Here is a 12,447-nt window from a genome sequence, read left to right as displayed (position 1 = left end):
ATAGTTATTTTTCAAAAGCGACCCGGCTATCAAATGATAGCTCAACAAAGGGGATTACCGTCACGTGGAAATTCATAGCAGCAGCCAAATTCTGAAAACGCGTGGTGATGTTGATTCTAAATGTGGAGGGAAAAACTGGAGTGCCCGGAGAAAAATCCACACGACCACGGGGGAAGAGAGAGACTCAGACTTCAAATATACATCAGCAGGCATCGTCAGGGTCATGGGATCGAACCCACGAACTCCTGCATACCAAGTGAAGTAGTTAACATCTCCATGGGGAGAGAGAGACTCAGACTCTAAATATACATCAGCAGGCATTGTCAAAGTCACGGGATGGAACCCACGAACCTTCTGCATACCAGGCAAGGTAGTTAACATCTCGCAGGGTCGGGGATCGAACCAACAACCTCCTGCATACCAGGCGAGGTAGTTAACATCTCCACTGGGAGAGATAGACACATAAAGAGTCCACGTATACAGCAGGCATCGTCAGGGTCACGCGATTTAACCCACGAAACCTCCTGCAACTCAGGCGAGGTAATTAACATCTCCTAGCTAGCATGGCATATGGCTCAGAGAGGCCTTCATCTAGCAGAAGATTGATAAAGGGCTGATGGCAAACTAAACTCTGTCTAACTTTACACATGGCTGTTTTCGTAATGATCTGGCGAAATTATGTCGTAATTAGCCACACAATGCACGTTGATTCTAAATGTGGAGGAAAATATTCGAGCGACCACCACGGGGAGCGAAAGAGACAGAGAGAGAGAGAGACGCAGACTCCAAATATCCAGCAGCAGGCATCGGCAGTTACAGGATCAAACCCACGAACCTCCTGCATACTGGGCTAGGCAGTCAACATCTCCACTGTGAGAGAGACACACACAGTCTCCACGTATACGGCAGCAGGCATCGTCAGTCACGGAATTGAATCCACGAACCTCCTGCATACCAGTCGAGGTAGTCAACATCTCACCCCCCTCCCTCCCCTGGTGTTCTCCTCTAGGGCGACTCAGATCACCGCCTACTCCTGGGACAGCACTCGGGTGATCGTTGTTGGCAACAAATGCGACCTGGAGCCGGAGCGAGTGGTGGCGACCGACACGGGCAAGCGACTGGCAGAGCAACTCGGTAAAAAAGTCGCAGACGAAGATACACCTCACCCCTCTTCCACCACCACGACCATCGTGTAGCCTTGACAGGGGCAAGGCTACACAACAGCAGTCATCTCTACCCCTACTGGGACCAAACTAATGCACAGGGACAGCTACCACTGGGTGTGCCCCTAGGGTAGTTTTCAGTTTTCAGTTTCATTTATTTTGAATAACCCTGTGAGCCATTCGGCTCTTGATTCGGGTGCAACCGCAACAAACAATAAAATTACAAAATACATTTAAAATTTACTGTACGCAAATTGAAACATCCCCTACAAAAACAATAAAATCTTCCAGAATAAAGCACGATTTGTTAATGCTGCATATTAAACTGTGCAAAAATTCCTTTTTGATGTTAGATCACAATAACAATCATAATACAAAATAGATTAAAATTTTAAGTATAACTCTATACTACATCAAAAAATCGGGCTAAACTAAACCTTTCTAGAAATTACTAAAATAATGCTATAAAAACAATGTAACAGTGATCATAAGAAATGTGATTGAAAGTTTACAATAGCGACATACATAAAATCTATTACTAAACCTAGCATCCTTCGCTAGCTGCACGAGTCAATCCATAATAGCAGGAGTAACAATAGTAGTAGCAGCACACTATAATCAAAATACATGAAAATTTCTCGCATTGGTCATCTGTAGCTATATATTTGATTTCAGGCCACTGGATAGCAGTGGCAGCTAGGGTTGTACGACTCCTCTAGAGCAGTTTTGAGTGATGGTCTTGTAGGTAATGATCCAAGCTGGAGTTTATTTGCGATAGCATTCCAGACCCTGGGGGCATCCATAGCAAAAGCCCTTCCTCCAGTATTTGTACAGCAATAAAGAATGCGAAGCTGGTAAATGAGCGAAGATCTTAGCTCATATTTGTTTTCCGAAACAATGAGGAGATCCAGCAGGTAATCTGCGGATTTTTTTGTAAGTACATCGTAAATAAAATATCTGATGAATAAGCCGTCGATCATTAAGAGATGTTAGGTTTGATCCAATGTAGAGATCGCAGTGGTGGGTCCTATATGGGCAGTTCAATGCAAATCTTAAGGCCGAGTGATATATTGAGTCAAGCTTTTTCAGAGCAGTACTGGGTGCTGATTTATATACGATATCACAGTAATCAAGTAGAGGAATTATGGTAGCTTTTATCAATTCCAAACGGACCATAGCGGTAAAACAGTGTTTGTGTCGATACAGAAAACCAATTTTTATTTTTGTCTTTTTACCAATATAATCAATGTCTTCTTGAAAATTCAATTTTAAATCAAGGATGACCCCAATATACTTATAGATCTTGATTTGCTCTATTTCATCATTAGTTTTTGAATATAAATGGGGAAAAATAACGTCCTGCTTTAGTCCTGGTGAGAAGCATAGCACCTTGGTTTTGGAGGTATTCAGGACTAGTTGAAGAGCAACTAGCTGTCGTTGTAGTTTGTAGAAATCACCCTGGAGCCTAGCAATCACGTCATCCGGAGAGCGTCCAGCAGTAATCAGTATAGTGTCATCTGCAAACAGATTCACCCTAGAATGATTCAGATCAGTGCCTAATTCGTTAACATAAAGATAAAACAAGAGGGGGCCGAGGATTGAACCCTGTGGAACTCCTTTTGTTATCTTAACACTGTTTGACCTCCAACCATCTGTGAAGACAGTTTGGGGGCGAGAAGAGAGGTAATTTTTTAAACATTCTACTATGTGTTCAGAGAAATGGAGGCAACTTAGTTTACTTAGCAGACTGTTGTGGTCCACTGTATCAAAAGCTTTGGGCAAGTCAAGAAATAGACTGGCGCAGTATTGCTTTTTATGAAAGCTACTGTAAATGTGATTTAGAGAGTCCAATGCAGCAGTTGTGGTGCTGTATTTGTTTCGATACCCTGATTGTTTTCTACGTAATATATTGTTGTCGGACAGGAAACTGCTAATTTGATAGTTCAGTAATTTTTCAAAAATTTTCATCAATGGAAGACAAAATTGAGATCGGTCGGTAGTTATTTGGATCATCTTTAGGGTCTCCTTTGTGAAGTGGACGAACATAGGGTAGGCTCCACAGCAGCCACTCATCACTACCCCTATTAGCACCAAGCTAACGCACAGGGACAGCTCCCACTGGGAGTACCTCTAGGTTAGGCTACACAGCGGACCAATCAATTTTAAGGACAATGCATATATTATCAATGTGTTTTTTGTTTGCATTTTGACCACAAGTATTCTGGTTAACGCACACATGATTCCTTGTAGAAAGGTTTCAGTTTTGTTGCAAGAAAAAAAGGGGAAAACCCCTATTATTATATTTTGCTACTGGCAAAGGAGGTCTAATGATGATTTTATTTTCGTTGAGGTCTGAATTGAGGCCGCCACCTTGTTCCTTCTCAGTCGCCGCCCTCTTGACGTGTCTCGCTCGTCCCTTGGTCCATCCCCCGAGGAGGGGGGGGTGACGTTCCCATCTGTCACACTGCGGTTGAACTAACGACTCTCGGTACAAACAGGCAACGAGACATACGGACGGGGTTGTTCGTATCTCTGGAAGTTCGTAAATTGAATGCCCATAAGTAGAGGAGTCTCCGAATAAACTCAAACCGACACACCTGATGATGACCGTTTGAGTTATGGTCGAAACGTCGTGAGAATTTTTTATTGTTTTATATATATTTTGTTATTTTGTTGTTTCTCTTCAACGTGACTTTACCGAAAAAACTAAGAATATCAAATGGAGATGCTCGCGGCTGGTAAACAGGTATGCAGAAGTCAATCCGGGTGTGCTCACATCTCGCGGTTGGTAAATTCGCGGTTTCCAAGGGATCACTGTATGAACATAAGAGTTATCAAAAGGTATATAAAGCAAATAACGTATCGTCGGGGAATACAATCCACACTAAAAAAGGCAAAAATAAAATCGCGAATAAACAAAACTTGCAGAGGTGAATTCAGGAGCTCTGTGTATAGACAACTATCTATCTCACTCCCCCCACTCCCCTCATCTCCACTCTCCCCCATGCCCCTTCATTCTCTCCCCCCTCTCCCTCCCCCTTCATCCGCTCTTCTCCCTCCTACTTCCCTCCCTTCCCCTAATCCCCCCCTCCCTCATCCCACCCCTCTCCCTCTCCCCGCTATCCCCCTCATCCTCACTCTCCCCACCTCTCCCCCTCCACACCCCCTTCTCCCCTCCCTCTGGGGGCCGTGGAGGCTTCGGCTTCCGTGAGACGAGCTCCAAGGAGAACCTCGGCGTGGCCGAGACCTTCGACGCACTCGTGGACCTTATCTGCGAGAGACTCCCCTCCGCCTCGTCGGACAACGCCGGCCGGGGGGACGCCCCTGTGATCCTGGCGGGAGGGGCCCACGCTCAGCAGGCTTGCTCCTGCTGAGATGCCGCTCTCGGCCTTGCCCACACCACCGCATCGACAGAACTGCCATCGCGGCGTGCGTAGTGACTCACTGACTCACCAAGTCACTCGCACAGCCTTGCTCAGACCACCGGCTCAACAGAACTGTCATCGGGTGTGGTGATTTGCTGACTTACCCACTTACACCCAAAGTCACTCGCACAGCCTTGCCCACACCACCGCATCGACAGAACTGCCATCACGACATGCATGTAGGGAATCACTAAGTCAGTCACTTGCACAGCCTTGTACACACAACCGAATCGACAGAACTGTCATGGTGTGTGGCCACTCGCTGACTTATCCACTCACCCACTCAGCCTTGTCCAGACCAACGGCCTAGACAGAATTTCCATCACAGCATGTGTGTGGCAGCTCACTCACTAAGTCACTCACACTCACTAAGTCTCTCGCACAGCCTTGCCAACACCACCGCATCGACAGAACTGCCACGCCATGTGGTGACTTACAAACTCACCACCGGCACTACAGAACTACCGTCGCGTATGACGACTCGCTGACTTACCCACTCACTCACTAAGGCACTTAGAGAGCCTTGCCCAGACCACCAGATTGATAGAACTGTCATCACGGAGTGGGTGTGAGTTTGTGATTCCACACTTGCCAAATCACTCACACAGCCTTGTCCAGACCATCGGCTCGGATGAACTTCCATCGTGTGTGGTGACTTACAAATGGCACTGACTCGCTGACTCTTCCATAACACCGAGTCACTCGCACACATTTTTGTGTGTTAGTTGTCCTTTCCCCGCACCTCTGATTGTGTTATCACGGTTGGCCACGTACGGTGCGAAAGAAGTTCAATGTACATACAAACTACTATACACTACATATTATACACTACTACACACTACACTATACACTACTATTCACTAGAATACTATACACTACACCACTATAAACTATTATTCATTACACTACTATACACTACACTAATATACACTTTCCACAACATTACTACAGTGAAAACTCTTCTCTTTAGAACTACTTCTTGTGTTTATTTTTTTTGTCCTTCCCCCGCACCTCCGATTAGCACGATTGGCTACATACGGTGCGAAATAAATTCAACATACACACATACAACTGTAGACTATACACTACATTATACACTTACTACACTTTACAATATGGGCAGTCCTCGGGTTACGAACCCAAGTCGGTTCGTAAGTCGGAACAAAATAATGCACTATTTTTAAATGCCCAGATGGTCAGTGTTATGAAATGTGTTACGGTTCAACAAAAATGGAAGCATCGTTAAAATCATAATTAGGAAGATATGTTATACATTTGCAGGTAACACCGTAAAAAACATTACTGTACAGTAAGTAAAACATAACATTAAGTCACGTAAATACATATATTTTTTATTTTCACTTACCTTGAGTCCTGATGCTAGCTTGTAGTCGGAAGGGGGGCAATGAGGCACCACAATTGCGCACACACACACAGACAATGGGCACACACACAGACAAGGGGCACACACAGAGACACACAGACACCCCAACGACAACGAACTCCCATGTAGCCTTAACAGGCTGTCGAGACGAATGCTGTTAGCGAGCAACGCCTATGAAGGCCGGCACTGTGATACACGAGGTCAGTGGCCAGCGCCACGCCCGGCTGCCTTTGTCTCCCCTGCGGCGATGTTTACACCGCACCCGCTATTCCTTTGAAGCTGAATCAACCGAGTGAAGGCCCAAGACTGGTTCAGATAAACGTCACAGGTGTTGATCGTGAGTGACAATTGTCTGATGCCACAGCATCGAGGCCACTCTGCCGGCGCCGCCCCCCTGCATCCACGAAAACTGCACCCTGTCCCCAAAACACCCCCACCCCCCCTCTTCCCCACGATTGAATACACTCACAAGTAGTGTCCTCATTGGGGATCACCTGGGTCTACCAGTTGGGTTTTACTTCGAGGATTCCTCCGAGGAATGTCCACCGGTGTCCTGGCTCGACCCAACAGGGCAGTTTACATTGAAGCGCCCCTGAATTGGATTGACAGTGGTACGGCACACAAAAAAGGGGCTGTTAATAAATGACGTCACGCACCTGGGGGAGGTTAGACATGAGTGACGAGGGGGGGGGGGTTTGAGAAATGTGACGTCACATCAATATGCGCAACTTTAAATAAATATAGACAACACGTTCTACTTAAAGACTTTTAAATAAATGTTTTCTCCTATAGCGCCACATTAAATACGCACTACAATGACAATAGTTTAAAGCGATTTGAAGCATGTTTTTTTGGGGGGGGGGGGCAGAGCTTTGTGACGTCATATTTGAGGGGGGGGGTCTGACTTTTTGTGACGTCGTGTGACGAATGGGGGGGGGGGGTCAAAAATCGTCCAAAATCGCGTGACGTCATTTATGGACGGCCCCAAAGATGACCGGATCAGCTGCGGTGAGTTCTACACTCCTGAGAAACAGCGTCAGGGTGACACGTGGCGGGGAAAGCGGACAATGGTTCGGGGTAAATGAAAGGGATCCGCGGTCCTGTGAGAGGAAAGGTCCCTGGATGTCGCCACAGGTAGGCGCGCGATTGGCCGCGCCGTATCATCACGTGACATGGGTTTTTCGAAGTTGAAAATTAAAGGTGAGACGCCGGGAACAAGGTTGGGGGGGGCGTCTTGTCTCCGAAGTCTTTGCCGTGGACATCTCGGCAAGCCCCCCGACTCTCCTTACCGGTCACAGAGTCCGTGCGACGCCAGTTACTGCGGCTACGAGGGAGGACGCTTGGTCGACTGGGTGGGTTAGGAAGCATTGGAGAAGTTTTTTTTCTTGCAATGCACTCTCGGGTTGTGTCGACTGGACCGTTTACTTTCAAGGGTTTGTGCGTGCCGGAAATAAAGGTATTAGCGAGACTGTATATGGCATGGAGTCCCCGGTTTCTGTGTAAGTCGTGGATTGAGTGTAGCGCCAGGATGCCGTTAGCCACGCATCTTGGACAAAACGAGCACAACCCTCCCACACAGGAGTCAGACAATGAGCTACCAGTCGGAGGCCGTAGGACTGCGAGAAGAGCTGGGTACAGATGCAGAACTTGTAATTTTTTTATAGTAATATTACAAATATTACATAGAAAATATAGGGGGAACATAGACATGGAGTAGGGAGAGGGGGGGTAGAGAGGGGCTAGAGAGAGAGGGAAGGGGTAAGGAGAGCAGAGCGTGAAATCTATTGTGAAATCTTTCATTTAAAAAGGGTGGGGGGGGTTACATAAAGCAAAGCATTAAAAAAACTAAATGATGAACGAAGCCTAGTGCCGACTACACCGAACATCTTCTTGTTTCCTCTGATCGTAAAAAAGAGAGGAACGTGTTGTCGAGATTGTTTCATGATGACGAAGTGGCGGATGGAGCCTGCGACATCGGGGCTCACGGCTGGGTGAACCCGGTCGAGTTGGAGATGGAGCCCCACAATTGAATGTTGGTCGCCAGGTTGGTAGCACAGCGTGCTAACCGTTGCAGTCCCCCCCCCCCCACACACACGCGTGCACACGAAGATAAGACCCCCCGTATTGCCTTAACAGGCTTTTGGGGCAAGTGATGTTAGCAAACACTGCCGATGAAGGCCGGCACGGCACACGAGGGGGAGGGTGACCAGCACCACGCCCGACCGCCATTGTATCCCTAGCGGCGATGTTTACTACAAACCGCACTAGGTACTCATTTGAGGCTGAGTCGACATAGGGGAGGCCCAGGACCAGTGTCAGATAATCGTCACTGGTGTTGGCCGTGAGCAGAAATTTTACTCGGGTGGCCAGGTTTCGTAACGAAGTGCGCTAACCACTACACTACCGCTCTCCACACACAAAAGACAAATATTCTGTAAGTAGCGAGTAGCAGCACCTATGTACACACTCACAAACATACAAAGATCAACCATGTAGCCTCAATAGTGATGTAGGGGCAAGTGCTGTTAGCGAGCACATATTAAGGCCGAAAACGGCACACGAGGGAATGAGTGGCCAGTAGCACGCCCGGCAACCTTTGTCTCCTTAGTGGTGATGTTTACACACTGCAGCGCAGCGCGCTAATGGCTACACTACCGCTCCCCACACTGACACACACACTGACGCACACTCACAACAACAACCGCCATTCGCCACTAAGTGGTGGTGACATCACAATGGCGCTTGTGCCAGGCTATATATGCACGTTAAGGTCACGTGAAGTGTTGAACACCCGCTGGCAGGAGGTCACGGGACTGACCCAGGTGCCATGGGTCGACTGACTGAGACGACTGGCTGATGCACCACCTGTGCCCCCTACTGTGCCAACTTGCTGTGCTTTAGCCACCCGGCGCTCCGCTCGTTGTTGTGAGCGTCGCTCCTCTGCCCTCGGTTGTTGCTGGAGGGCGACTCCCTACAACTGCCCAGTAGCGTTCTTAACGAGCTTCCTCCACACAGGCCAATTTGGACATCGCTGGTACTAGTCATTGGCAAGTTCCCTTAGCTCCACTTCCTCCTGTACCACATCACTCCATCTCTTCTCTAGACTGTGCCGCGCCTGTTTACCCCGCTCTATCCGGTCGAACAAAAGCTGTTTAGGCATGCGGTGGCTGGGCATGCGGACTACATGACCCAGCCAACGCAGTCTTGGTTGCCAGAGGAGCTCACCGATGGGACTTTGTCCAGATCCTTCAACAATTTATGAGCTCCTCACACAATCCAGCCTGGTTAAACCCAGGATGGACCATAGGCAGGCCAGCCTAAATGTTTCTAATCTACGAAGATGTTCCATTAAGGGGGTCCACATTTCGCAAGCGTAGAGAAGGGAGGGGATAACCCAGGCAGCTTCCATACAGCGTTACGCAGATAATGCTGCTCGATTGATACGTGCTGTCAAAGCGGAGCCAATCATGAGCACATTGCCCAGGTATGTGAAACTCTCCACTCTCTCCACAACTGCCCCATCACCAATTTGGAGTTGCAGGTGCTTAGTTTTGGTGAGGCTGATGGTAAGTGCCCACCTCTAAGTAGCATGCTTCAGGTTCAGCAGCAGCGCCTCCAACTCCTCCTCTGAGTAAGCAGCAATCACCAGATCATCGGCATACATATCTCTGACGAATAGGGAGCTATCGCTTGACCACACCCGGGCATTGATCAGCCTCCCATTCTATCTGTACCAGATGAACATTCCTCCGGTACAGCCATCGAAGGCTTTACGAACTACGTGGTTGAAATAGATGTAAAATAATGTGGGAGCCAGAGAACAACCCTGTCACACCCCAAGGTGAACAGGGAATGGCTCCGACTCCCGGCCACGTAGTGTTACCCGGGCCTTTCCACCATTATGAAGGTCCTCAATGATTGTGAGCAGAGAGTCAAGAACTTCGAAAGCACGAAGAACTGCCCACAGTTCATGCCTACTGATAGTATCATAGGCCTTGACCAGGGCAATAAAGCAGAGATGCAGCTCCTGTTGAAATTGCCTACACCACTGCTGTAGCAAACGGACGTAAATATAGCCTCTGTGCCAGACCACCCTTTCCCGAAACCACATTTGGGCTTCACAAGCCTTTCCTCAGCGTGCCTGGCAAGGCGGTGTTGAATAATCCTTGCCAGGACCTTTCCTGGCACACTGAGGACGGAGATGCCCCTGTAGTTGTTACAGTTTGTGCAGTCTATATGGTCCAGTGGTCCAGACTGTTATCATGATGTCATATAGGGCAGTCTGCGCACAAACGCCACCCTCCCTCAGCATTTCGCTTGCGTGATCATCTCTGCCCAGCGCTTTTCCTGGTCTCAGATTCTGGATTGTCTTCTGTACTTCCTCAACACATGGCACTTCAGCAAACCACTCACCGGGAGTGACTACTTCCTCCAATATTTTAGGCCTGGCAAACTCAGCAGGATTATCCCCACTTTGTCCCATGATGTTATCCAAAACCTCACAGCAATCCTCAGCAAATCTGCAAAGCTCTTCCTGGGTGTGGTGCTGCAAGTTACGTTTTTATGGGGTTAAAGAGTGATTTGTGATCACGGGCTACTGAGGCAGACTCCATATCCTCAGCAATCCGCGACCACCATCCATCTTTTCAGCACTGTATGGCTCTCTGAACCTCCGAGCAAAGGCTGTGGTAAGCCTCATTCTCTGATGTGGGATGCTGTAGATGGTGAGAGCCCTGATACTGCGCCAGTCTTTTTCATGACTTGTCCAAAGCCTTTGATACAGTCGACCACAACACCGTGCTTAGTAAACTAAGTTGCCTCCGTTTCTCCAAACACGCAGTGAAATGGTTAGAAAAATTACCTCTTCTCGCACCCAAAATGTATTCATAGATGACTGGAGATCAAACAGTGTTAAGATAACAAAAGGGGTTCCACAGGGTTCCATCCTCGGCCCCCTCTTGTTATCTCTTTATGTCAATGACTTGGGCACTGACCTGGATCATTCCAGGGTAAATCTTTTACAGATGACACGATACTGATTACTGCTGGCCGTTCTCCGAATGATGTGATTGATAAGCTCCAGGGTGATTTCAACAAACTACAACATCAGCTGGTTGCTCTTAAACTAGTCTTGAATACCTCCAAAACCAAGGTGCTATGCTTCTCACCAGGACTGAAGCAGGACGTTATTTTTCACCATTTATATTCAAAAACTAATGATGAAATAGAGCAAATCAAGATCTATAAGTATCTTGGGGTCATCCTTGATTCAAAACTGAATTTTCAAGCTCACATTGATCATATTGGTAAAAAGAAGAAAGTAAAAATAGGTTTTCTGTATTGACACAAGCACCGCTTCAACCCTATGTTCCGTTTGGAATTGATAAAAGCTACCGTACTGCCTCTACTTGATTACTGTGACATCGTATATAAATCAACCCCCAGTACTTAACTGAAGAAGCTTGACTCAATTTATCACTCGGCCTTAAGATTTGCATTGAACTGCCCATATAGGACCCACCACTGCGATCTCCACATTGGGTCAAACTTAACATCTGTTAATGATCGACGGCTTGTGCATAAGATATTATTTATTCACGACCTACTTACAAAAAAGTCAGCAGACTACCTGATGGATCTCCTCACTGTTTCGAAGAACAAATATGACCTAAGGTCTTCGCTCATTTATCAGCTTCACATTCCTTATTGCCATACAAATACTGGAAGAAGGGCTTTTGCTATTGATGCCCACAGGGTCTGGAATGCTATCGCCAATTAACTGCAACTTGGATCACTACCTGTGAGATCTTCACTCAAAACTGCTCTAAAGGAGTTGTACACCTCTAGCTGCCACTGCTATTCAGAATGGCCTGAAATCAAATGTTCGCTCCGGATGACCGCTACAAAGTATGATCTTGAGTGTTCATTATAGTGTACTGACCTTTAAAGGTGCATTGAAAAATCTTGATACTGCTACTGATACTCCTGCTGTTCTGGAGTGACTCATGCTGCCAGATATGGCTGCAAAGTTTGGTCATACATGTTGTGCACAGTGAGGGAAAAAAGTATTTGATCCCCTGCTAATTTTGTACGTTTGCCCACTAAGAAATGATCAGTCTATAATTTTAATGGTAGGTTTATTTGAACAGTGAGAGACAGAATAACAACAACAAAATCCGGAAAAACGCATGTCAAAAATGTTATATAACTGTTTTAGAATACTCAGAAACTTGGAAGGCACCCAAAGGTTGGTGAGCTGCTGCCAGAGTGTCTCGCGGTTGGTGTCGAATGCTCTGGTGAGGTTAATAAAAGCGATGAAGATGTCTTTGTTTTGCTCCGGACATTTTATCCGCAGTTGGTTTGCCACAAAGATCACGTCGGTGGTGCTCCTGCCTTTCCCGAAGCCGCACTGGAATGCTGGGATAATGTTTTCATATAGGTGCTGTGCGAGCCGGTAGAACATTATCCTGGCAAG

General features: G+C 47.1%; 1 protein-coding gene across 4 annotated transcripts in view; it reads left to right on the top strand.

Moving 5' to 3' along the window:
* Positions 1-6,848, top strand: part of LOC116957724 (ras-related protein Rab-3D-like) — a 49,935-nt gene extending 43,087 nt beyond the window's left edge. For all 4 annotated transcript variants that reach the window (XM_032980046.2, XM_032980047.2, XM_032980048.2 and 1 more), the window contains exons 5-6: positions 1,010-1,134; positions 4,359-6,848. In XM_032980046.2, the coding sequence (XP_032835937.1) occupies positions 1,010-1,134; positions 4,359-4,537 (304 nt within the window). In that variant the 3' untranslated portion in view covers positions 4,538-6,848. The remainder of the gene's footprint in view (positions 1-1,009; positions 1,135-4,358) is intronic.
* Positions 6,849-12,447: the final 5,599 nt, after the last annotated feature.

This window comes from Petromyzon marinus (assembly GCF_048934315.1).
Source record: "Petromyzon marinus isolate PM22_M1 ecotype Great Lakes invasive population chromosome 84 unlocalized genomic scaffold, UKy_Petmar_22M1.pri1.0 chr84_unloc.3, whole genome shotgun sequence".
Classification (NCBI taxonomy): domain Eukaryota; kingdom Metazoa; phylum Chordata; class Hyperoartia; order Petromyzontiformes; family Petromyzontidae; genus Petromyzon; species Petromyzon marinus.
The sequence above is the reverse complement of the archived record's forward strand: the minus strand, read 5'-3'. Positions and strand labels throughout refer to the sequence as shown.